This window comes from Carcharodon carcharias, chromosome 22, assembly GCF_017639515.1.
Source record: "Carcharodon carcharias isolate sCarCar2 chromosome 22, sCarCar2.pri, whole genome shotgun sequence".
In the NCBI taxonomy this organism is placed as follows: domain Eukaryota; kingdom Metazoa; phylum Chordata; class Chondrichthyes; order Lamniformes; family Lamnidae; genus Carcharodon; species Carcharodon carcharias.
Window position 1 is genome coordinate 9,774,355 of NC_054488.1, and position 27,765 is coordinate 9,802,119.

General features: G+C 42.2%; 1 protein-coding gene across 1 annotated transcript in view; it reads right to left on the reverse strand.

Moving 5' to 3' along the window:
* The window catches only part of tbcd (tubulin folding cofactor D), a 268,520-nt gene that overhangs the window by 222,057 nt on the left and 18,698 nt on the right, over positions 1-27,765 (reverse strand). The window contains exons 5-7 of the mRNA XM_041216683.1: positions 26,653-26,799; positions 21,671-21,726; positions 8,294-8,423 (exon numbers count right to left, since the gene is read on the reverse strand). Of these exons, the coding sequence (XP_041072617.1) occupies positions 8,294-8,423; positions 21,671-21,726; positions 26,653-26,799 (333 nt within the window). The remainder of the gene's footprint in view (positions 1-8,293; positions 8,424-21,670; positions 21,727-26,652; positions 26,800-27,765) is intronic.

Genomic DNA, 27,765 nt, shown 5'->3' on the forward strand with positions numbered 1-27,765 from the left:
CCTCTCTCACACCTAAGGGGCCTGAAGTCCCATCAGCATCACACCATCTCTCCGAGGCAGGCACCAGCACAGATACTAGCACCTCGGTGGGAACTAGAGCATCGGCTAGTGTCCGGGGGCACAGTGGTGAGGGCACTTCACAACCGCTGGAGGAGCTGGCAGAGACAGAGAGTGTCCATGGTGCCAGCAGTCGGAGGACTGCAGGGGACCAGGCACATGCTCAGTCGATGCCTGATGATGTGCCTCTGGAGTCGTCCACGATGCAGCAGATGCAGGAAATGTGGCCGGGTGTGCGGGAGCGCCTGGGTGTGATACAAGAGGCTATGCTTGGCATGGTGTCCATGGTGGAGGAGTCCACGCAGACACTCACCGAAGCAATGAGCCACATGTCTGAGCAGCAAGCATCCTCCATGGAAAGAGTGGCGACTCTCATTGAGAACCTACTCCAGGAGACCCGCCAGAGCTTCCTGGGGATGTGCTCTGACCAGCAAGCCCTCACATCGACATTGACCTCAGCTGGTCACTGCCAATGTTGGAGATGGTGTGGGCATCAAGCTTCCCAGCTCATTGCACATCCGTCGATAGTGAGCAGGGAGGTCCGAAGCGACCTCACGTCGGCGCAGCAGCTGCCTGTCGTCTCTGCGGGCTCCTCTCAGGGCACTCCGGATGAGGGCGGCAACTCCTCCGCCTCTCTCCCAGTGACTGTATCATCCAGTGAGACTGCGATGACTGGGGAGATGCCAACTGTGGAACTGGCAGCTCCCTCCCAGTTGGGGCCAGCACAGGCTCCACGGGCCAGAGGACAACCGCCAAGGTCATCGAGGCCAACAGGACAGCAGAGTCAGCAGGCTGGCTCAGATACCACTCCGAGCAAAGGGGCAGCACCAAGATGTAGCACCCGTAAACGATAGCATATGGCACTTTAGGCACACCACGGAATTTTCACTGGTGCTTTTATGTTAGCCCGAGATTAAGTCCATATGATTCCTTTTTGATAGTTTACAGGATAACTTTCTATTTGTGGTAACTTCTGCTTCACACATTAAATGCCAGATGTTTGACCATGGCTGAGGGTGTCTTGCTTCTTCTGCATGTGTATGTTTAAGAAAAGTGTAATAAGTGATTTATTGGACATTTAGCTTTATGTACAAGGCCCTTAGTTTGTGCTGCTGACCTGGCAGATTTTGTGCTGAGGTGTCGAGTATCGTGGCGGCAGCCCAGGCTTGTCCTGGTCATCTTTGTTGTGCTAGCTGAAGGCTTGTTGGATTAAAGTATCCCGGGTGTCCCTGCTTTCTGGAGTAAGTCCCAGGTCAGCATCTACCCCCTCAGCATTTCCCTGTGTGTGCTCATCCTCAGAATCACATCTGGACTCATCGTGTGCAGCCGCAGCCAATGCGTCAACGTCTTCATCATCCACTGCGTCGCCCCTTTCCAGGCATCTGAAGTGCATCTTGAGAAGACCAATGGCTCTCTCCGCCACAGCCCTTGTGGAGGCGTCACTCCTATTGTACTGCTGCTCAGCTTCTGTTCTTGGAAGGCGTCATGAGCCACCTTCTGAGGGGATAACCTTTGTCACCCAGCAGCCAACCATCCAGCTGGGCTGGAGCACTGAAGAGCCCCGGCACCTGGGAGTGTCTGAGGATGTAGGCGTCGTGGGAGCTGCCTGGGTACCTTGCACAGACTTGTAGAATCTGCATCCTGTGATCACACACTATCTGCACGTTCATGGAGTGGAAGCCCTTCCTGTTGACGAAGGCACCAGGCTCACCTGCTGGCACCTTGATGACCACATGTGTACAGTCTATTGCACCCTGGACACGGGGGAAGCCAGCAATGGCCACGAAGCCTCTGCCTCGCTGTGTCTGGCTGGCCTGGTCCCAGCGGAAGTGGATGAAGGTCAATGCACGCCTGAACAGAGTGTCTGCAACCTGCTTGACACGTGTGGACAGCTGATTGGGAGACACCGCAAAGATCACCCACCGAGCCCTGGAAGGGGCCTGAGGCATAGAAGTTGAGGGCAACTGTGACCTTCAGAGCCACTTGCATGGGTGTCCGCCCATACAGTTAGGGGAGACCTCAGGCCCAATCATCTGACAGATATAATTGACTGTCTCGCTTGAGAGTAGGAGCCTCCTTTGGCGCTGCACCTCAGACATATTGAGGTAATGTGTTGCTTTGCGACCTATATACCCTGGCAGCAGGATAGTGGTGTCTTCTGCAGCCCCTTCCGCCTTGGACTACATCGTGGCCCTGCACCCCTTGTGCCTGTATTTCCAAAAGTGGCTCCCCTGGAGGCTGAATGTGCACTCCTGGCCTTCTATCCCTCCCTTCCTCCTCAGAGGAGCTGCTTCCATGCTCAGGCTAAGGGAAGGCTTCCTGAAAGCTACAGGCCTGGAAAAGATTCTTCACTGCAGAGTGCTGACCTGAAGGTTAAGAGTCCAGAAAAAGCAGCTGGGATGCGTTCTGAAGTGCTGCAGATCACACAGGCAAGTTTGAAAAAAATCGGCGTCAATTGAAGACTAAAGGGCCTTAAGTGGCCCGTTAATTAATGGCAGGCATGTGTCAGACTTCATCACGTGCCCACCAAGCGAAATATCGCGATGGCGCACAGTGACATTGGGACGTTCGCCTGGCTTCACTGCGTGTTATTTTACGTGCGGATATGCAGAGCCCGCCTCCCACACGTCAAACGGAAAATTCTGCCCATAATAACTGATGGAAGCAGAACTTGGTCATGTATCTCTTTTATATGAGTTCAGGTAAATGTTACATTTTTCTTCTTAGACGTAAACATACCAAACATATACAACGATCGGTGGAGCAATAATGAGGGTTCTTTATTTGAAGTTAAGACTATATAATGATAGATTTACTAGAGGGCTAAGTAGGGTACATCTAATCTCTATCCTGCTGCTCGCTGACAACCTAAGTCATGGGATTAATACGTCATAGTCTGTCAAGCTATATAATGATTGACAGCAGTTTAAGATATGCTCCCTTAAAGGTACATGTCATCATATCACAGCAGTAAACAAGGTTTTGCCTTTGGGTTAGGGAAAATGTCCTGGAGAAAATGATACCAGGAATGAGAACCCAGGATTGCTCTAGCAAGTTTTACTACAGCTGTACAGAGCCTTGGTGAGACCACATCAGGAATTCTGTGTACAATTTTAGTCTCCTTATTTGAAAAAAAGATATAATTGCATTAGCAGTACAGAGCAGGTTCACTCAACTCATTCCTGGGATGAGGGGCTTATCTTCTGAAGAAAGGTTGAACAGGTTGGGCCTATACCCATTGGAGTTTAGAAGAATGACAGGGAATCTTATTGGCACATTTAGGATCCTCAGGGGGCTTGACAGAGTGCATCCCGGGAGGTTGTTTGTTTCCACTTGTGGGAGAGGCTAGAACTAGGGGACATAGTTTAAGAATAAGGGGTCTACAATTTTAGGTGGAGATAAGGAGAAATTTTTTATCTCAGAGGGTCGTTACTATGTGGAATTCTATTCCCCAGAAAGGAGGGGAGGCTGGGTCATTGCATTTATTCAATGCAGAGTTAGACAGATTTTTGATTAACAAGGAAGTCAAGGGTTATTGTGGGAGAAGGGGGGTGCAGGCTGCAAAGTGGAGTTGAGACTGCAACCAGATTAGCCATGATTCCATTGAATGGCAGAGCAAGCTCGAAGGTCTGAATGGTCTATTTCTATTGCTAAGTCCTATGTTCATGTGTTCCCCTTAGACAGAGATGCTTTCGGGGTGATTTAATAGAGCTGCTCAAAATCTAAGGAGAAACTGTTTCCAATGACTGACATTGGTCAGTAACCAGAGGACACAGATTTAAGTTAATCAGCATAAGAACCAGAGACAGCATGAAACTTCTGTTTACTAAACAAAGCAAGTTATTATCTGCATTGTTTGAAAGTGTGGAGGAAGCAGATAAAATAGTAATTTCCAAAAAGTAATTGAATAGATACTTCAAAGGGAAAGATTTGCAGGGCTGGGGGGGAAAAGAGCAGGGAGAGCGGAACTAATTACATAGATTTTTCAAAAAGCCAGCACAGGCACGATGGGTTGAATGGCCTCCTTCTACGTTGTATGAGTTTTGGATTATCTGTGGTGTTATTTCACCCTCCCCCATGTAACTATCATACGTGTCTTATTTATATAATTCAGTTTGCAAGACAGTCTCCTTCACCTTGCAATGTTATTTTGTTAAAAATGCTACAAGAATATAAACAAGTTGCACTTCGACATAGAAACAAGCACAAAGGTGCATCTTATGCTTCAGCCTTTAAAACCTTAAGATGTTGTACTCCCATTGAGACTGAGGCACAATGTCGTAATAATACGCTCAGGTTGGCTATTCAGTCAGCCAGCCCGTGTTGCATTGAAGTTTATGGTGGGAAGTAAGGATGGAAATTGGAGGGGGTCTCATCACAATTTCCTAATCCTTCTCGGAAATGGTGCCAGAGGACTGGAGGATTGAAAATGTTTCATCTTTGGGTGAAAAAAGGGCAAAGGAAAAATCTGGCAACTACAGGCCAGTCAGCCTAACATGGGTGGTGGCATCAATGAGTCAACAACCCAGAAGCAAATTAATTGGCATCTGGAAAATATGGGCTAATAAATGAAAGTCAGCACAAGACTGACATGTTTGACTAACTTGATCAAGTTCTTTGACAGAATAACTGAGATGGATGATGAGGGTCCTTCCTTCCCTCACAACTTATCATGCCCTCGCTCCTGAATTCGCTGCATTCTTTATTCTCCCTTAAAAATGCTGATGAAAATTTACGTAAACCACAATTATGAGTAGCTCAGAAAAATTATGCTTTCAAGAACCAGCAACAGTAATTCTGAAGATTATAATCAACAGCAGTTGACAGATAAATACAAATAAACACTGTCTATATAAATAATGCATTGAAAAGTGCATACATAGAAAAAGGACAAAGAAAGACTATCTGGTCCATAATATCTCTTCCATCCAGGCATGGTGCAACCACACAAACCAGTAGCCCTCCCAAAAGTTGAGAGGAAATAGTTTAGCAAGCTACTTGCAGAACACAGAGTAGAAGGCAACTGCTGGCTCTCTCACAAACGGTAGAGCAAAAGGAGCAATACCCAAAGCCAAAATCCGAGGACCAGTGGATGCTGGAGATAATATAAGTATTTCGAATTAAAGATGTTGCTGGATAAGGTGTCAATACCAGTTGGCAACAACTGGATTGTCAGGCAGCAAGACTTAATGTCAGACAGGATGCAAGCAGTCAAGTTTTGCAAAAGCTGGAATCTACACTTGGTGAGGCTGAGATCCCAACAAGGGCATTTGAGTAATTGAGTATAGGACTAACAAAAACAAGGGTTTCAGCAGCTAAAGGCTCAGGTTGGGTAATAGTGAGCATGTTACAGAAGTGGAAATAACACAAGATTGTGTTGTAAAACAATAAAACTCCTCTCATTGCAACATTTGTTAGTAAAGGTACTTAGCAGGAAAGCACTTGATCAAGAAAGTAAGCAGAAGGACTTAATGTCATGTGCAATAGCCCTGTTAGTTTTCTAGTACCAGAGCTTGATTTTCAAATGAATTAGAACACAGGAAAGTGTTTTAATACGTAATGAGTAATTATCAGTGTTGCAGTCACTCTTGTAGAAGGAGTTTGGGGAGCAAGTTGGTGAGGGATAGATGTAGGGTTGTCAACACTCCATGACTGTCCGACAGGCTCCAGGAAATGAAGATTAACCTCCAAGGCAATGCTGAAAACAGGGACAAAAATCAGAGGAATCAAGAATCATCCAAGAGGTAATAAATAGTCTATTTGCTTTCCAATTGGCAAGGGAAGACCATGCACCACAAGATGGAGGTATTGGGTGATCAATGGTGGGAGCAGTGCAGCAGGGAAATGAGGAACAGGATGAAACCTCCTGGAATACGTTCAGAATGGGCAACTGGTTACAAGTGGTTAGAAACAGCCTCAACTGCAATCAAGACCACAGTAATATACAGGTCATAGAGTTGTTACAACACAGAAGGACGACATTTGGCCCATCATCTGCATACCGGCTCTCCAAATGAGCAACCAGTGCCATTTCCCCCACCTCCTCCCCGTAACCCTGCAGATTCTTCCTTTTAAGATGACAGTCTAGTTCCCTTTTGAATGCGTCAACTGAACCTGCCTCCACCACATGCTCAGACAGATAATGAGGTTAAGATGGTGGCTGTGGATTTGAGCAAGATAACCATATGGAGGAATAGCTTAGGAACGAGTTGCAGTGAATTCAGAGGAGCGAGCTATGGGAACTGCCAGAAATCACCTAGAATGAGGACCTGTTGAGCTACAGGAGTTGAGGGATGATACCTCAGGGAGAAACTTGGGGTTGGGTTGGGGTGCATAGTTGGACAGTATATTATCAAGGATCTTAAAGTTGGGGTTTGATGAGCAAAACAGGTTGAGGTGTGCAAAAAAGCAGAAAGTACTAGGGGAGTAGGGACACAGAGAAAGGTGTGGCTTGGTGAGAAAAGATATGTCACCATCATGGAAGTTTGTGCAGAGCAGGTATTGGAAAGTACAGCCAAGTGTGAGACTTTGATAAGGGGCTACGTTTCACCATCAGGGAGTCAAATTTTACTCCGAGACAGGATGTCAGTGTAATCCTCCACAATAAATGCATGGATGGTTAGGGTCTGCTGACACTCAAAATCTAGACCTTTACATGAAGAAGACTCTTCAGCAAGGTACCAGAGGACTACTTGAATCTTTACAACCCTTAGTTAGGCATGAAACGTTAGTTCAGAACAAAAAAAAAAGATAATGATCCAGGGAGAAGTATGAAGTGCAAGGGCCAACCTGGGAATTTGGTGCAGATTGGGATGTCGCTGGTATGTTTTTCTCAAGCTATAACTTAGATTAGCAGTCAGACTCTGACCCGGACACTATGGGGCAAGACTGCAAAGTATAATGAAGATTGACATAATCTCCTTCTGCATTATGTACTTGCCCATTCATCCAATAAAAAGAGTCTTAAAAGCTATAGATCACAAAAAGGGGTATAGGGAAAGAAAAAAAAAACTCCTTTAATCTCAAATAACCAAGCAAGAAGTCCCTGGAGACACAATTACTTTCCAGTCAGCGTTGAGCCATCATCTTTGACAATGCAGAATAAGGAACATATTTCAATACTTATGGTCAATATCTAGTTGACAAATTTAGCACAATAACTTGGTACATGTACTTTGGCAGCAGATTCCCCGAGGCACTACTTGTATACCTGCCATTTCACATTACGCTTTCAGGGAAAATAGTTTTCATGCATTCTGGACCATCTTAAATTATAGTATTGGTGTCTTGCCCAACTAGCTTGAATCATACCCTATTGTGTTGAGCAGCATTCTGAGTGACATTTAAGTATTAAAATTTAAAGTACATCAAACAATTCATAGAATTAAGAAGTCATAGTTCTCAGTTTGTTAAAAAGGGCTGCATACTATCAGTGTGCAACATGAAATACGAATAGTCAAGTTTGTCACACATGGGCTATAGTCTCATGTCTATTGGATGTTTATCAGGTTCAGGTCTCTACTTACTATGCAGATGAAGTCATTTTATACCATGTGACATGGAACTTCCGAATCATTCATTACCAACTACTCTGTTTTTGGTGGTGGTGGTTGAGGCAGCAATGTTGGAGAAATCCTCACTGTCATATCTCACTGTACCTGAACCACAATTGGAATGTCAACCTGGGTTATATGGTCAAGTCTGTAACTTCCTAACTCTGGGGCAAGTATGCCAAACTACATCCACGTTTCTCATTTGATACTGATGCTTTATCCGAGTTAGAAATATAAGAAAAGAAACAAACATAGGAAAAATTAACTCGTGCCACTTTTGCACACCTGTCAAACAATTGCTCTAGGTAGGGTCGAAGAGGTCATCTGACTGTTCTACTGAAGGGTATCTGGAAACCAAAGGAGGAAGAGCAAAGAGAAAAAGGAGTAATTTTGAAGTGAAAGGGAAGGCAAAAAAGGTACATATTTCCTTATCACCACATAATATTCAAGGCTGAGTTAGACAGATTTTTGATTGACAAGAGAATTAAGGATATGGTATGGGCAGAAAAATGTAGTTGAGGCCACAATCAGAGCAGGCTTAAATGGGCTGAATAGCCTAATCCTGCTCATATTTCTTATAATAATATGCCTTGCAATATTTTACACAGGAAAGTAAATACCCCTGAACATTCAATATGTAAACTTATCTAATTAAAAGGTGATCCATGTGTTCAAGTATTTACCAGAGCCTGAAGCATTCCATCTATTACAACCATGCCTTCCATTGTCTGACCAGCTTTAGATAGTGAGGTCAGCATCCAATCCAAGAAATCTGGCAATCTTTTCTCTTTAACATCTGGGCGAGTTACAAACCTGTTCAGAACAAAAAATAACTCAAATTATTATTTCTGAAAACAAGAATTTATGCTTAATTATTTAAACCTTTAGTTACATCTAAAGGAACAACTGGCAAGAAATCGTAAGATCATGACGTCTAGTCTTATATCACATGCCATGTCAAAGAGACAAAGGGGTAAGAATTCCACAAAAGTTGACATTGTTAACATCACAGAGCAGGAAATATTCTAACATTATAGAACAAGCTTATGTACAGGTAAAATATTTCTTTTCAAACTTTAGCAATCGCCACTAATAGGATATAATCAGTGTCCAATACAAGAAGAAATACCCTCCAATGTGCTATAATCTAGATTAGTCATAAAGCTTTTTTCTCTGTAAAAGACTTGCATTTATATAGTGCCTTCCATGGCCACCTGTTGTCCCAAACCGCTTTGCAGCGAAAAACTATTTTAAGCGTAGTCACTGTTATAATATAAGAATGCAACAGCCAAATTATAAACAGCAAACTCCCACAAACAGCATGAGATAAAGGCCAAATAATTTGGTTGTTTTGTTGATTGCGGGATAAGTATTGACCAGGTCACTGGGAATAACACCCCTGCTCTTCTTTGTAAACGTGCCATGTCCTCTTTTACGTCCACTAAAGAGGTGGGACGGGATCACAGTTCAATATTCCATCCGATAGACAGCACCTCCAACAGTGCAACACTCCCTCAATACTGCACTGAGTGTCAGCCTTGATTTTGGTGCTCAGGTCTGGAGTGGGACTTGAAACCACAATCTTGTGACTCAGAGGGAGGTGTGCTACCAACTGAGCCACAAATGATATAAGGAATAAGGAATAGCTGGCTTTTACTCAGTCCCTCTTCCCTTGTAGCTGATGTCACAATTTCATTACTTAAGGCAGAGCTGAGAAACCCCCGGCCCATTGCACTTTTTCATGCGGCCCGCGATATTTTTTTGAAATCTCATCGTGTGCATATGACGCGTATATTTCCACCACTTTAGGCCTCACACATCCCAGGCTATCTCCCGAAAATTGTTGATATCCGGCTGGCTCCCACCTCCCCCCCACAAGAGGGAGAAAGGCCAGTTGCACGTAGCAACATCATCAGTGCCAGCAGGCTTAACAAGGCTCATTAAGGAAAAGCAAACTCAGCCATTGTATTAAAGCAGTAGGGCTTGGCCTAAATAGCCAAGTGGTTATGGTCCTGGGTTTGTAACCCCAAGGTCAAGTGTTCAAATCTCACAATGGCAAACTATGAAATAATGTAACCTCATCTGAATACAGATGGAAACGTGTTAACTCGAAAGAGTATTAAAGCAGTAGGTGAGTTGAACGTTTCTGTTGGTTTTTATGTGTGTGGCCATGACTGATTTTGTCGACATATGAGTGGCCCTCAATAAGAGAAAAGTTCCCCACCCCCAACTTAGGAAATCTGTAAGTGTGCTTGCTATGCAGGTACATTAACTCTGGTTCAGCTTTATTTCCAGTAGGATTAAGAACACAACGAAAAACATTTCTTCTTCCTGAGTTCTCCACCTGAAGGCAGGTCCTTGTCAATTATTTGTCGAACCACAAAGTGCCATGATTTTTTACTACGGGTGGGGCAAAGACGCAGGCCCGCAGTCTACCTCAGCCGGAACAGAGATCCAACCTGTGCTGTTAGCGCTAAACTTGCTAGCCATCTAGCCAAGTGAGCTAACCTGGCTTCAGTAAAACATTTACAAGCCAGATAATAAGCTGAAGCACTCTACTTTTCCAGGAGATCTGCGACCTTAAAATTCATGTCTCTAATAGCAATGAAGGAATGATAAGATGCATTGTTGTTGAGCTAGTATCTAAGTTGCGCAATATGTATTGTTCACAATACCATCAGATATGGGGCAAAAAAAGTTATGAATTTCGAACTGGCTTAACCAGAAGAGGTCCACGCCCACAGGAGTGAGCGTTAGTTTTGTTAATGCACTTTAACATGCCTGGAAGTGAATATCATACAGCACTTTACTCCATTCATTTGTTATCATCGAAAGACTAATGCCCACAACATATACATTCATGTGCAAACGAGAGAATGAGAATACCAGATTAATTATGTTGACATATCGATATTCCACCCATGAAAGGTTGGATTCGTGACTGACAACAAAGATATATCTCAGTGAGAAAGGAGGGTTCTAGGAAGAGGATAAACCAACCATGGTTAACCAAGGAAGTTAAGGACAGTATCAAATTGAAAGAAAAAGCATACAATGTGGCAAAGATTAGTGGTAAGTCAGGGGATTGGGAAAGCTTTAAAAACCAACAAAAGGTAACCAAAAATAATAAAGAGGGAGAAAATAAGCTTTGAGGATAAACTAGCAAGTAATATAAAAACAGACAATAAGAGCTTCTTTAAATATATAAAAAGGAAGAGAGAGGCCAAAGTGAACGTTGGCCCCTTAGAGGATGAGGCTGGGGAAATAATAATGGGGAACCAGGAAATGGCAGAAGAATTGAATCAACACCTTGAAGAATTGAATAAACACCTTGCATCAGTCTTCACAGTAGAAGACATAACAGCATTCCAAACATACAAAAAAATCAAGGGGCAAAAGTGGGCAGGGGGGAAATAAATTCAATAACTACCACTAGAGAACAAGTACTAGGGAAACTAGTAGGGCTAAACACAGATAATTCCCCTGGACCTGATGGGCTGCATCATAGGATATTAAAAGAAGTAGCTACAGGGATAGTGGATGCACTGGTAGTAATCTTCCAAGAACCCTTATATTCTGGAAAAGTACCAGAAGATTGTAAAACTGCCAATGTAACACCCTTATTCAAAAAAGGAGACAAAAAACAGATAACTATAGGCCAGTTAGCTTAACACCTGTTATTGCGAAAATGTTGGCATCTATTAAAAAGGACGTAATAGCATTTAGAAATATGTAATATAATCAAGCAGAGTCGGCATGGTTTCATGAAGGGGAAATCATAAAGGACAAATTTATCAGAATTCTTTGAGGAGGTAACAAGCAGGATAGATAAAGAGGAACCAGCAGATGGTAACAGATTTCCAAAAGGCATTCAATAAAGTACCACACATAAGGCTACTTAATAAGATGAGAGCCCATGGTGTTGGGGGTAGTATATTAGCATGGATAGAGGATTGGCTAACTAATAGAAGACAGAGTTAGGACATAAGGGGCAACCTGTAACTAGTGGAATGCCACAGGGATCAGTGCTGGGGCCACAATTATTTCAAATATATATTAATGACTTGAATGATGGAAGTGAATGCACTATCGCCAAGTTTGCAGATGCCACAAAAATAGGTGGGAAGGCAAGTGGTGAGGATGACACAGAGTCCAAAAGGGACATAGACAGGTTAAATGAGTGGGCAAAAACTTGGCAGATGGGGTGTAATATGGGAAAACGTGAGGTTATGCACTTTGGCAGGAAGAATAGAGGAGCTGAATATTATTTAAATGGAGAAAGGCTGCAGAAAGCTGCAGCACAGGGGGATTTGGGGGTCCTCAGGCATGAATCACAAAAAGCTAGCATAAAAGTTCAGCAAGTAATAGGGAAGGCTAATGGAATGTTGGCCTTTATTTCAAAGGGAATGGAGTATAAAAATAGGGAAGCCTTGCTAGAATTAAACAAGGCACTGGTTACACCTAGAATACTATGAACAGTTTTGGTCCCCTTATGTAAGGAAAGATGCACTGGCATTGGAGGCAGTCCAGAGAAGGTTCACTAGGTTGATCCCAGGTATGGCCCGATTTTCTTATGAGGAGAGGTTGAGTAGGTTGGGCCTGTACTCATTTGAGTTTAGAAGAATGAGACACAACCTTATTGAAACATGTAAGGTCCTTAGGGGGCTTGACAGGATAGATGCTGAGAGGTTGTTTCCCCTTGTGGGAGACTCAAGAATCAGAGGGCATAATCTCAGAGTAAGGGGTCGCCCATTTAAGACAGAGATTAGGAGGAATTTCTTCTCTCAGAGAGTAGTGAATCTGTGGAATTCTTTATCACAGAGGGCTGTAGAGGCCAAGTCATTAAATATATTCAAGGCTGAGATAGACAGACTTTTAATCAGTAAGGGAATCAAGGGTTATAGAGAAAATGCAGGAAAGTGGAATTAAGGATTATCAGATCAGCCATGATCTCACTGAATGGCGGAGCAAACTCGATGGGCTGAATGGCCTACTTCTGCTCCTACGTCTTATGGTCTTATTTTATTTATTTTCCTGTTGTCAAACTTTTTGACACTGTCAAGGTCTTTTCCCACTAGGTGGTGCTAAATGTTTATTATTGCACATGGCCAAATCTACCAGAACTGATTCTAACTGTGAGCTGAATAATACGAGCTACCGTAATTTGCGGCGCTTAAATCGACCTTTGAAACTCTGAAAAATTCTTCCGAAAATGGGGGCCGACTTATATTCCATGTATAAAATGTATCGAAGCAAACAGCAACAAGGGATGTAAATACTCGGACTCGTCTCCATTGGGAGGCAAAGAAATACTGTACTCCACTTACATGGGAAGATGGCAAAGCCAAACTCATGGGAAGGATTATTTTCAATATTTTACTTGATAAATTCAGCTTGTTCTGGTGCCTTGCAAAAGGCACTTGTGCCCAAAAAAAAAATCACTTTCCACCCGTCTAACTGCACACAGCAAAGGGAACAAGAGTTGTATTGAAAATATATTAATTTCTATTGCAAAAGTTTGGGCCTTTTCCTCCCTTTCTGCTATAATCTATCAATAGAAGAAACAACAGAGGGAACCAATGATCCGTATTTGACCAATTGGTGCACATGTAGCTCCATGAAAACTTATGTTCCTGCTTTCAAATCAATCAGAATCATGCATGTTCAATTAACTTAAAAACTATTCAGTTATTAACATGACTCAAAGACTCTTTTTAGACGTACACCCAACTCCAATCGTCTTTATGACACTTTTACTGCCCACTAGTGTCCGTGTCTCGAATTTCAGCAAATAACAACATCCTCGCAAAACTATTGCAGGTTACGGCAGTCCCCAGAACCAATGGGATAAAATGTACATTCACCAATCACCGAGCTTTGTCTATTGGATAATTTTATAGTTCACATGAAATGTCAAGAGAAATGTAATAACCAGGGCAAAAAAATTAACATACATTTTATTGTAAATTCTCAACATGGTCTCAATAAATGATTTATTTTAAAGTTGTAAATCATCTTTTATCCATGTAACTTCAAGCTCTGTGGGTCTAGAATTGGCCTGTCCAACCACATGAAGACCCATGGCAGATACTCACAACCCTGAACAGACGTCATCCTCAAGACAAGTGAGCAAGAACAAATAATGGTGGCAGGTTCCGTGGCACAAAGTCACATCGGACATGATCCACTGGTACAATCTAAGAGAGCCTTGCACTGTTAAGGGCATTTCTGGCTGCAATGTTAACAGCCGGGTTGCATATCGTCCTCATGACTTTTCTCTTCCCTACCTCGCTCCTCCTCGGAATCGTTGGCAGGATCTGAACTCTTTGCCATGTTCCTCCTGCAGGCCCGAACCACACTAGTGCAATGTTGTGCAGGGCACAGCACACCACATCCATTCTGGACACCCTGGTGATGCATACTGAAAGGTGCCTTTAGAACTGTCTAGGTAACTGAATTACATCTTCAGCATGCCATGGCTTTTACAATCAAGCATCTGGTAGCCAAATGGCTTTCACTGTCGCACTGGTAAATTTCAACAGTGGGGATGTCATCAGCGAAGCCTGAAATGGGTTTCCATCATTTCCTAGCAACCACCCCTTAATGCTGCTAGAAGGTCTAAAGACATCAAAGAACTTGAACTGCCACAACACAAAAACATCATGGTGCTATCAATACCCTGGTGATTACCACTGACCAGAAAGTGGATTAATCATATACTGTGGCTACAAGAGCAAGTCAGAGGCAAAGAATCCTGTGGCGAGTAACTCACCTCCTGACTCTCCAAAACCTGACCATCATCTACAAGGCACAAGTCAGGAGTGTGATGGAATACTCTCCACTTGCCTGGATGAGTGCAGCTCCAACAATACTCAAGAAGCTTGACACCATCCAGACAAAGCAGCCTGCTTGATTGGCACCCCATCCAGCACCTTCAACATTCACTCCCTCCATCACCGATGCACAATAGCAGCAGTGTGTACCATCTACAAGATGCACTGCAGGAACTCACTAAGGCTCCTTCGACAGCACCTTCCACGACCTCTACCACCTAGAAGGATAAGGGCAGCAGACAGATGGAACACCGCCACCTGTAAATTCCCCTCCAAGCCACACATCATCCTATCACCATTGCTTCACTGTCACTGGGTCAAAATCCTGGAACTCCCTTGCTAACAGCACCATGGGAGTACCTACACCACATGGACTGCAGCAGTTCAAGGCGGCAGCTCACCACCACCTTCTCAAGGGCAATTAATGATGGGCAATAAATGATGGCCTAGCTGGCGACGCCCACATCCCATGGAAAAATAAAATAAGCCCACCTGCAGAATAACTTTTCGTGGTTACACACCAGCTGCACATTGATGGAGCGGAAGCCCTAGTGGCTGACTAATACTCCTGGTGGGTCTGGGGGTCTATGGATTGCTGGGTCTGTGCAGTTGATGATGACCTGCTTCTGTGGGAAGCTAGCTACAGCTGCAAGCTCTCATACTCACAAGTGAAGTCGATATAATTGGCAAACAAGCCATCCTTGTTTACCTGTTGCATGCTTTTGCAAGCCACCATCTGGGAGATCCTGGGTGTCAACAGTATTGCCCTGGAAGGATTCACAAGTGAAAGAGTTGAGGGCAGCGGTGAGTTTAAAAACAAATGGTAATGCACGGCCACCAGGTCCTGAAAGCAGCAGATCTTCTTCCAGGAGGCTGATTTCTGTGATCACCTGATGCAACACTGACTCTCTGGAGACACTTCTGGTTGGACACACCACCGAAACACGGCCTTTGACTGTATGCTGACGGGAAAATTCAAGCCATACCAATTTGGGGGCGGGGCCCGCCCACCGACAGGAAAATGACGCGGGATGATGTTGGAAGGAACCCCTAATGTCATCCCGGTCCATTTAAATATTGAGGAAGGCGGGCGGACAGCGAAATCAGCTGTCCGCCCACCGACCTGTCAACGGCCAATTAAGGCCATTGACAGGATAATTAAGGTAGTTAAAGGCCCTTAAGGCTGGCGGGCAGGCCAGGAGCCCCAGGGGGCAATAGAAAAAACATAAAACCTCATCCACTGGCGGGATGAGAATTCACGTCTGCTTTAAAAATGTTTAATAAATTTTGTGTGTTATTTACTAACACGTGCCATCTTGTGTGACATTGTCACATGAGGGGGACACGTTAATAATTTTTTATTTTTCTATTTTGTAAGTTTGTAAAACTTTCACTGATCTCCCTGAGACAGCACTTAGTCTCAGGGAGCAGTGCACTCTTCCGTGCGCATGCGTGTAAGAGCACACTGACAGATGGGGAATCGCTCCCCGCCCCCCAGCACAGGAAGCTCATAGCACTTCCTGTCGGGCAGGCCTTAATTGTCCCGCCCACTCAAAATGGCGGCGGGGCCCGTTTCAGTGATGGGGCTCAGCTGCCCGCCCGCCGCCAAGCCAGTGGGGCCCGCCCGCCAACCTAGGGCAAATTTCTGCCCCATGTGTCATGGGTAATGCCTCCTGCGAGCTGCTGCTGCCATGGTACAGGTCTCTAAACAGCAGCCGGGTGGTGATCACATTGGCTGCCTTAGACTGGGCCTCCGACCAAGGGCTAAAGCGTCAGATTCCACCCCCTCCCCCCCCACACCCCCTCCGATCAGTTTGGGAAAACATCAGAAATGTAAAAAGTAACCTTTTAGCATAAATACTGTAAACTAACACTTAGCCACTAGTAGTTAAGTAAAATGTATTTATTGCAATACTTCCTTCAGATTGATTCAGCTCCCTCAATTACTATTGTGTCCATGTTTTGCCTTCGCTGGTGAGTTTCCAGAAGAAAGAAATCCATGAATGCACTCTTACATTTAAAGGCCAAAAGAAATATTGTATTAATTGAGCAACTAGTGGATGTTAATAAGCAACCCACCCACACACAAGGAGAGGCAACAAATGCTGTCCGTGCCAGCTATACCCACATCCCATTAATGAATATAAAGAAAAGTACCTTAACACACTCCAGTTAAAGCTGGAAGTTGTCAGGTTAGAGCCAGTTTCCCAATGCGTTGACCTTTTTGTCCATTTTAACCACCACTACCTTGCCCCCACACCACCACCCCCCCAACCACCCCACATAACCCATGCGTTCCTCCAGATTAAAATGCCCCTTCTACAGTCAATACATTGCCAGCCACAAGGAAACAGAGTGGAGTTGGAGCAAAGTCACAGTCATCTGCGACACATGAGGCCATTCACCCCATCGAGAACCTTGCTGCTCCCTGTGGAGCAATCCAGTCAGTCCAACTCCCTTGCTCGATCCCCCTTCTTATTTATTTTTACATTTATTTATTTACATTTATTTGTAATTAATAAATCTTTATTTCTTTCACATGTCCATGTACATTGTATTGTATTAATGTATATTGTATTATATTAATCTACATTAATCAGAAGCAGGTTGGGAACAGCATCCGTGTCAATATAGAGACATAAAGAAAGAACAAAAATCAGAACTCCAACGATCATCAGCTTCATTTTACAGGCATTTCAGCCTGAATTCAAGAATCCGAGGATGCAAAGGAAATGCTCCAACTGTACAATGATGCTGCAATGATTGATATTATCTGGAGTCTAATTCTATAAACACTTTTTAAATACTAATATACTAATGCACACAGTAAAAAATGTAATGTCACCACAATTCAAAGCAGAATCAGTTTGAACTATTAAAATAATCACCAACAATAGTCTTGCAGCTTTTCCCAATTTTGCAAACCTATCGAATTACTTAATTTTAAAGTACTATGAAGCCTTTTAACTAGCTTTGATGAACAAAGTGCCTCAAAGATTACAAATCTGCCTCAGGAACTATAAAAAAAACCTCAAGTTTTGGATTTTTATCTCTAAACCAAGCTCATCGTTTTTTCAGCTTTCAGTGTAATGTTTTTTAGTTACGGGAAAACATTGTGTTTTTATCCTAGAAGTTGATTAATGCCAACAAAAAGGGACTGTCTATAAATTTAAAAAAACTGCGCACCATCAGCATCTGAGAGATGGGATGGGTTAACTTGCAGGTGCAGACCCATCACCAGACCTCAGAAGCCGATGCTTTGGGGTCCTCAGAGAAGAGTTCTGACAAGGTACTGGAGCTAAAGTTTCAAGTTATCTTTTCAGATGTTGGTGGGCCTGTGAGCCCCTCCAGCACTTTCAACTTTTTTCAGATTTCTAGTTCGGGCAGATTTATCAGGAACCCACCAGTGTGAGGATAAAACATGGACAGACAATCTACACAGAAAAATAGGCCTATGTGTATGTTATCCTTATTTTTGTGTCTTGCTCCTACTAAGCTGATACGATATGGTTAAGTTTCATCCATCAGTCAAACACTAAACGTGATAATCATGAAATTCAACTGTTTTAAGCTACATGCGAGAGTTAATGTTGACATGAGAGAATATTCAGGGATGAGCGTAAGTCATTAATTATAGGAGTGCAACTGACGATAGACTTGTCTTTCTCGTAAACAAAATTGTATCTGCCATATGGTGGCAGAGTACAACTTCTTATTCTGAGGAAGTAGATCTAGATAATCAGTCCCCCACTTCTATAATACACCATTAAGCTCGCTGTGTCTATATAGAGACTGGCAACCAATATCAAATGAAAAACAGGGAAGTTTGGCACATGATGGTCATTTATACAAACAAAAACACCACTGTCCCATTTATGTAAAAACAATTTCACAAACTATCACATCGTACTAAACAACTTTCCATGCGAAAGTGATTATAATCAGTTAAAAATCTGTAAGTCCAAAAGCAAAATACTGCAGATGCTGGAAATAAAAGCATAAAAAATAGGAGCTGCACTAGGCCAAATGGCCCCTCGAGCTTGCTCCGCCATTCAGTAAGTTTATGGCTGATCTGATTGTGGCCTTAATTCCACTTTCTGCCTGTTCCTCAATCTGAAATAAAACAAAAAACGTTGGAAATACTCAGCAGGTCTGGCAACATCTATAGAAAGAAAAACAGAGTTAATGCTTCAGGTCGTAGACCTTTCATCAGAACAGGGAAAAGTTGCAAGTGTAAAATGCAATGAAAATGTAGAAATGAAAAATATCTAAGTCCCTGAATAACATAATGAAGATGAGGATTAAGAAATGAAGAATTTGAACTCTATCTTTAGATTCTGGACATCAAGTGTTTGAAGAAGAATCCAAATACTTTCAGTAACCTGCAGCACCACAGCATAATATCAGAATTCAAATGGGAAACTAGCTTGTGTTGGTATTTTGCAAACCTGCAGCGTTATGAAAGAGAAATTAATAGGTTTGGTGAAATGCTATCATCTGTCACACCATCTTCAACTGGTGTTAAATTAATGTGATAAGATTTAACTAGAACATTCCATTATTGAATGACTAGTAAAACAATTAATTAATATGAATAGTCTTCTGTCAACTACAAAGCACACATATATGGCAACTAAAAATATAAATATACAGTGTAATTTTCTTCCCATTCCTTCAGTCCCCTTATGCTACACACCATCCCTTTGCAGACGATCTGCTTCCATGCCCTTACTGAGTCCTCTCTGCAACAGAACATTAGGTGGCGTTTGTGAGCACATCACATTGACACCCTTCGCTTCAGCAGAAGTTGAAGGCAGAAGGGAAAGAAAAAAAAATAACCATTGCAATTCCACATCCTACCACTGTGTGGCAGATTTCACCAGTCTATGATTTCCACCATCAACTCCTAAACTGTGCTTGTTATATTATTCCAACAAAATTTGTCTAAGACCAAAGATCTGCACTGAAAGATAATTAAGCTTTCAAAAATTGTTGCAGCATTATTATATTGTGAATTAAAAACATACAGGTACTGAAAACTAATGGCCATTATTAGGATGACATTTGTTTTAATACATTTAAGTTGGTTACATTATTTAAGTTCTAAATTAGATTTGTTGCAGTCTGCACTCCTTTGCACCTTAGCGTCAATGTAGCACCCTCCTCCACATCTTCTGGACATGCACAGGAGCTTCAGCATTGTTGCAAATAGTCACCAGTCAATTATTCCAAATACTACCTAGTTTAGCACTGTCACTGAATACACTTGACAAAAAAACAAGTCAGAAGGATTCTGCAGATCCTCATCAAGCTTTGTGACAAATTTAATGCCCCAGGTGGCTCTTGATCGGGATGTTTTGGGGCTGTCTCAGTCGCAGAAAGCCACATGCCCTATTGCTGCAGCAGAAGGAAGAATCCATATTTATAACAACAGAACGGGGATGATAAACTTGTTCGTGTTGGTATTTCACAATCCTTCTCTATGGAATAGAGAAATGAATAAGTAACTCTAACTCCTGTCACACCATTATCCATCAGTGAAAATTAAAGTTATGAGCGCAAGGTGATGTGACAGGATTTCATCAGAATATTCCAGCTTCTTCACTATATGAGTAGAAAAACAATGGACTAATGTCAACAATCTAACATCAATTTTGCAGACCAATGTATCAACTAAAAAGTATAAATATTACTGAAAAAGAGAGACACTGTCGAAGTTTTTGCTTTGTACTCATCGGGATAAATTGCCAAGTTTCAGCTGATCAGAACAATTACAACACAGGAGAAAAGGAATGCTGATTGGTTGGCAAGACAACTCTGATTGGCTGAGGTGTTACCATGGAGAAAGCAACAGGGAACTACAGGCTCCCCAAGCTTGGCCTAAATAGCCAAGTGGTTATGGTACTGGATTTGTAACCCCAAGATCAAGAGTTCAAATCTCACACTGATAAACTATAAAACAATGTAACTTCATCTGAAACAGATGGAAACGGGTTTGTACTCAAAAGAGTTATAGTACTGCCTGGGGCTGCATTTGAGTGCTTCAGTTGGAATGTGGTGAGTGAGGCAATTCACTGAATAGAGAATGAGGTGATCCTTTCATTTTAGCTTGGCCTAAATAGCCAAGTGGTTATGGTACTGGGTTTGCAACCCCAAGATCAAGTGTTCAAATCTCACAATGGCAAACTATGAAACAATGTAACTTCATCTGAAACAGATGAAAACAGGTTTGTACTCGAAAGAGTTACAACATCAAGAGTTCAAATCTCACAATGGCAAACTATGAAACGATGTAACTTCATCTGAAACAGATGGAAAATGGGTTTGTACTCAAAAGAGTTACCTGGCAGGGGAGAGATCTTGATCAAGAAGGAAGTTCTCCCAGGATGAGGCTAGCCCATTAGGGCTTGGCCTAAATAGCCAAGTGGTTATGGTACTGGGTTTGTAACCCCCAGATCAAGAGTTCAAATCTCACAATGGCAAACTATGAAACAATGTAACTTCATCTGAAACAGATGGAAACGGGTTTGTACTCCAAAGAGTTACAGGCTCCCCAAGCTCCCAGGTAATCCAAAAAGGTGGAAGGCTTGAACATATTTGTTTTGTTTACAAAGAACAGGTCCCTGTGTATGAATGTACCTACCTCGATTCTAGCAAGTTAAATGAGCTACATTACAAGTTTGACTGATTATCTTAAATTGTTAGTACAGCTACTCGCACGCTCAGGATTGTTCAGCAAATGCTGCCAAATGACAGAACCACAACTAACAGTAGACATTTTGTTTCGGGTTTTACAAGTGTGGGCTGGTTGAGTACGGTCTGTACTCTGCCTATAAAAATATACACTTCAATTCTCTTCCCTTTCTTTTAGTCCCCTTGTTCTGTACACCATCCCCTGCTGTCTCAGAAGCTCCGGTGTCAAACCATTGCACACAGTGGGAAGGAGACTAATCGAGTCCAACTCTCATAAAGGTAATGAGTTCTTGTATCAGCATGATGATTCTTCATATAGTGGCTCCTCATAGAAACAAGTAATCTACTTCCCCATTATAACACAATTAATTTTCTTAAGATGAAGCTGTTCTGTACAAGTGCTAATGTAAAAGACCTTCTTTAACTCCATGTTTATTATATTCACATATACACAAGCTCTTGTAAAATTCAACATGGAAAACTGTCAAACGTTCAGAAGCAACAGCTAAATAATGAATACTTTAGTGCACTTACTTGGATACAAGGACAGCAGCAGCATCTCTTGCTTTGTCACTGACTGTCAGGTAAGACTAGAATGAAAACAAAATTTCCATCATTCATTGAAAATGTCATAAAATGTACCAAAAGTAATGAATGTGAGCAAAGTCCTAATCTCTGCTACATCAGAATAGAAGTTCAGAACTACAGAGATGGTCATTTCTGGTGTGAACACTGAGAATTGCTTTCATGAAGCTGGACATGCAGCACAGAACTAATCCTATTTTCCACACTCCAATCCTGAAAGTTGGAAACTGGCATCAGTTTCATTGGCGCTGAGAATCTTCGAACACCTCATACAATTGGCCATTCTTTAGGTGGTGAGCCTCAACAGTGAATGCAACAGCCAAGCCAACTTCCACCCACACACTATTTCTAAGGTCACGAAATAGTAGTCTGGTTTAATAGGAACGCTACTAACTTCTTTGCCTCTTTCAGTTGGCAAAAAAAGATGTCCGCAGGAAAAGCAGGAGGTTCACCAGGTGTTCTGGCCAACAATCATTGCCATCAAAAACTAATTAACTTGCCATTCACTATATTTGCTCTTTGTAGGATATCACTGTGCACAAATTGGTTTACCTACATAAATCACAATAATTACATTGTAAAGTAAATTGTTGGTTATGAGGTACTTTGGGAAGTCCAGATGCATAAGGAGCAATGTTAATTCACAACTTGATATTTCCCCCAATTCCTCTGGTAACTTCTCATCAGTGTGCATCCAATCTCCTTCCATCTCTTTCCTATAAATTGCTCATCATTATCACCTCACCAGCCACACACTGACCCTTCCTTCCTTAAGCTTCTACATCAAGCAGCTCCCCATCCTCAATGGCTTCTATCTTTACTTCAACTCCTCGAACAATTTTCCTCTGAATTCCTGCCATCCTTCAATATCATTCTCCACTAAATTTCCTACCCATGTCATTGCCATGTTTCAGTTATATCTCACGTCCACAAATTCTAACAGGGCTATCCTTTGATATTTCCTGATCTCTCTTTCTCTCGACCCATATGCCCAAATCTTTGTACAATATCATATAATGTAACATCCAGCTGTACAAAAACTCCCAGGAACCTACACCTCGTGCTCAAATTCAAAAATCCCTTGCCTCTGACTTCACATACCTGTTGTGACTTGCTTAACCATCCTTTCAGCTTAGTCCTTGGTGCCCTTCATTGCAGCAAAACAATTTACCTCCATAATAAAAACAAAAAATGCTGGAAAATCTCAGCAGGTCTGGCAGTATCTGTGGAGGGAGAAACAGAGTTAACGTTTCGAGTCCATATGACTCTTCCTCAGAGCTAAAGAGTAGAATCCATCACATGTCTACTTCTCTTTAGCTCTGAATAGTCATACGGACTCAAAACATTAACTGTTTCTCTCTCCACAGATGCTGCCAGACCTGCTGAGTTTTTCCAGCATTTTCTATTTTTATTTCAGATTTATTGCATCTGCTGTATTTTGCTTCTGTTTACCTCCATGCCTGACCTTCCCGTTGTATAGTTCTCATCTTCACTCCCTCAAAGCTGAAGTACATAAACTTGACCACACTGAGCACACAGCTAGCCTCGGCATCTATTAAACCACGTCAAGCACTGAGGTGCTTCACTCTCCTCAGCCAAACCACCGGGATCATCTGGAGAGTAAAGGTTAGCCCAGGTGCCTTTTTGTACAAATAACTACTTCCTCAAACCCCTTTCTCCCCTTCTTCTTAAAACATCAAGCGTGAGGAGCTCTTTATCAACAAGACATGAGATGCAGTTGCTTCCTCTTCTTCCTACCCATCTCTTTGCTCCCTATGCTAATAGCTCCCAAGCCAGATGGTGAAGTATGAAACTAGACACAAATTATTTTCTTGATAATAGGTTTATTTACAGAACGCAGCATTGCATATGTCGCCTTCTACTTCAGTGTCCAAACAGTCTCTCTGTGAGTGCTTTTGATACTTAAATAATACACGTGTATCTTAACAATATAATTAACATATCACAACACCGAGACCTTGGCTTCCCGTCACTCTAGTCCTGAATTCTTGTCTCTCTTGCAGCAGCCATGCCTACCTGACCCACTAATCAACACCTTACCCTCTCCAAGCTCAGTACATCTATTATGCCCACCTCCTGCACCCTGGATCCCCTTTCACTCCCATGTTCCTGAAGTTGTTGTCAACAGTGCGTGACACAATCAACACCATGCTTCTCCAACATCCAGTTCTTTTGAATTGTTTGCACAATTCCATTCCGACCTATGCAAACTCAGCCAGAACATCTTGAGAAACAGCTTTTCTTTCCTTCTTGCACTTATCATTTTCTGAATCCCACCCCTCCAATTCAAGGATATATCCTAACCATCCACCCACCCACAAACACCCCTCACCACCTCAACTATAATATACTCCAGAGAGAAATGTCAGCTTTCTCAAGTACATTGATGATATCTAACACTACCTCTCAACCACCTCTAAGCCCTTATCTGTTAAACTCCTTGTGTGAACTTCGGTTTGATGAGTTTGAATTCCCTCATGCCGCACAGTGGGGAAACCAAAGACATCTTCTTCAACTCCTGCCAAACACTCAGCTCCCTGGAGAGTGGTGCCATTCCCCTCCTCAACCATTATCTCTCATTGAACCAGGATGTCTTCAACCTCAGCATCCTGCTCTACTCGAAGATGAGATTCAGGCCACAAGAATACACTTGGGCAGGAAAACCACTTACCTTTGCCGCCACAACAATTACTCGCCTCTGCCCCAATCTCAACCTCTTCATCGTAATAGAAGTAGGCTATTTAGCTCCTTGAACCACTTCAACAATTTAATGAGACCACAGCTGATTTGTAATCTAACTCCACATACCCAATCTTTTCCCCATATCCCTTAATACCTTTGGTTAACAAAAATCTATCAATTGCAGATTTAAAATTTAAAATTAACCTAGAATCCTTTGCTGTAGGCAGAAGAGAGTTTCAAACTTTAACTATCCTTTGCATGAAGAACTGTTCCCAAACCTCACTCCTGAAAGGCCTGGCTCTAACATATGCACTGCCAGTCCTTGACTCCCCAACTAGGGGAAAAAGGGTAGCTAGAAAGAGAGGAACCATCAGTTCCCGTTAAAAACCTGGAAACTTCAGTCAAATCATGTGCTAATCTTTTGAATTCCGGGGAGTACAACCCCACTTTGTGTGATTTCTCCTCATAATTTAATCTTTGGAATAATAATGGGGAACCTTGAAATGGCAGAGGAATAAATACTTTGCAACAGTCTCCACGGTAGAAGACACTAATAGCATACCAAAAATACAAAACAATCATGGGGTAAAAGGTGGGGAAGAAATAAATACAATAACTATCACTACAGAAAAAGTACTAGGGGAACTAATGGGGCTAGAGCAGATAAGTCCCCTGGACCTGATGGGTTGCATCCTAGGATATTAAAGGAAGTAGCTACACAGGTAGTGGATGCACTGGTAGTAATCTTCCAAAAATCCTCAGTTTCTGGAAAAGTCTCAGAAGATTGGAAAACTGCCAATCTAACGTCTTTATTCAAAAAGGAAGACAAAAAACAAGGCCAGTTATCTTAACATCTGTCATTGGGAAAATGTTAAGAGTCTACTATAAAGAATATAATAGCAGAGCATTTAGAAATGCATAATATAATCAAGCAGAGCCAGCATGGCTTCATGAAGGGGAAATCATGCCTGACAAATTTATTAGAATTCTTTGAGGAGGTAACAAGCAGGATAGATAAAGGGGAACCAGTAGGCGTAATATATTTGGATTTCCAAAAGGCATTCGATAAGGTACCGCACGTAAGTTTACTTAATAAGATAAGAGCCCATGGTGTTGGAGGTAGTATATTAGCATGGGCAGATGCTGAGAGATTGTTTACCCTTGTGAGAGTGTCTAGGACTAGGACTAGGACTAGACTGCATAATCTCGGAGCGGGGGTTGCCCATTTAAGGCAGAGAGGAATTTCTCCTCACAGAAGGTAGTGAATCTGTGGAATTCTTTACCACAGAGGGCTGTAGTGGCCGAGTCGTTAAGTATATTCAAAGCTGATATAGACATATTTTTCATCAGTAAGGGAATCAAGGCCTATGGGGAAAAGGCAGGAAAGTGGAATTGAGGGTTATCAGATCAGCCAGGATATCACTGAATGGCGGAGTAGACTCAGTGGGCTGAATGGCCTATGTCTGCTCCTACGTCTTATGGTCTCATAATTCAAATATCATTTTGCAACGTCTAAAACATTATTAACGCCTTCATCATTTCCAGACTGAACCACTCAATCTGCTTGCTGACCTCACATCCTCCACCACATATGAGCTTCAGCTTGTGCAAGTATCTGCTCCACATATCATGTCATACACAAAATTGCATTTGTCCATCACCTCAGTTCTCATTAACCTACCGTGGATCTGCAGCCAAGTTTAAAATCCTCATTCTTAAATGTATTCTCATTGTCTCTCTGCATTTAGATACAGAGAAGAAACAGCAGAATTTAAGCACTGACCATTGGCCTACTCCATTCCTCCAAACTCAAATCTTAGTTTCCTACTTTTTAAGTCCAGTTTTTTTATCCAGTCCCACATTCTGCGCATTTAAGTTTTCACTCTTTATGGCTTTGCCAATTTGTGTTGCCACTTTCAATGATTCATGTATCTGTAGTTCATTTTCATTCCTCTACCATATTTAGTTTCTTGCCTCCCAAGGAAAAAGTAGCCTCCTTATTCATCCTTCAGAAATTAACATTTCCATTTGGGTAACATCCTTGTAAACCATTCTGGCAATTTCTCCAGAGTTCTTCTTCATTCTTTTTATTGGACAGAGACCAGAACTGCACCAGTGTGATAACATTAGTTTCTTGTTTCTTTGTACTCTATTCCTGTAGAAATGAAACCCCAGTTATAATATATAAAACAGACAATGATAACACAGCAGAGAACCACAGCATTCACCTTTGCTACATTCAAAATCCGATCCATAGTTGGTGTCCTAGGCTGTGCTGCCAGTGTCGAGTTGTTACCATCAAGTCTTGCCATATCAAATGGGAGCAAGCAGGTCATGGCTAACCACAACAAAAGTATGTAACGAGTTTCCCAGGTCTGAAAGACAAAATAAAGTCAAATCAGAGCCATCAAAACCATTCTCGCGCATACGAGCCTTGGAACACTAGAATACCATCCAGGAGACTACAATTTGAATTCAGGATTAATGCCAGTGGGTTAAGTGCTCATTTATTCCTCAGGTACTTCCTCAGGCTGTATTCCTGAGTTAGGCTACAAACTGCAATCATTCCAACATTGGGAGGAAAATTATAACTCACACAAGACCTCCAAACATGCTCATTTCAAAAAGAATGTACGGCAGGTTCAATGAGAGGAAATTGGTCAAAATCAGATGGGAGTTCTTTTTCCCTGTCTGAAACAATGGCTTTGCAATTATAAATAGATCAATGAACAAAACGCTACCATAATAGGAACATCTTTCAGAGTATATACAAACATTTCATGTGATGAAGGAGGTGGTATGAAGCAACAAATGTAATGTTTGTCAGCATGAAAAACGGGATTATTTGGACCCATTCTGCAATGGACTAAGAATGGATGATTACCATTAGCCAGTAAGGAAAAGAAGATGAACTACTGGAAGCAGTCCCACACTAAGAATCTGTATAAAGACAACCTCTTTAGCTGCCTGATAACAATGGATCATAGGCCTTTGAGTAGCCTTCAGCATAACTCATCTTGTCTAGTAGAGGAAGTACAGATACAAGAAACAGAACTATAAAAGACTTGAACATCTAATGCACAATAATCTATACTGAAAAATTACAAAATACTATTTCTGACAACCTAATAAAATGTTTTAAAATTTCAAGTTCCTCAGTTACACAGGAACTATATGAAGTTCTAACAGCAGCACTAATATAGTTGGGTGTCAGTCCCTACAAAACACCAAAACAATTTTAAAGCAACAGCAGAGCTTACTGTTTGTGACATGGCTTTCAAGCTATCGCTTGTCATCTGAACCACAGTCTGTATGCAAAGTGGAGTTGGATTCTCAAGCTC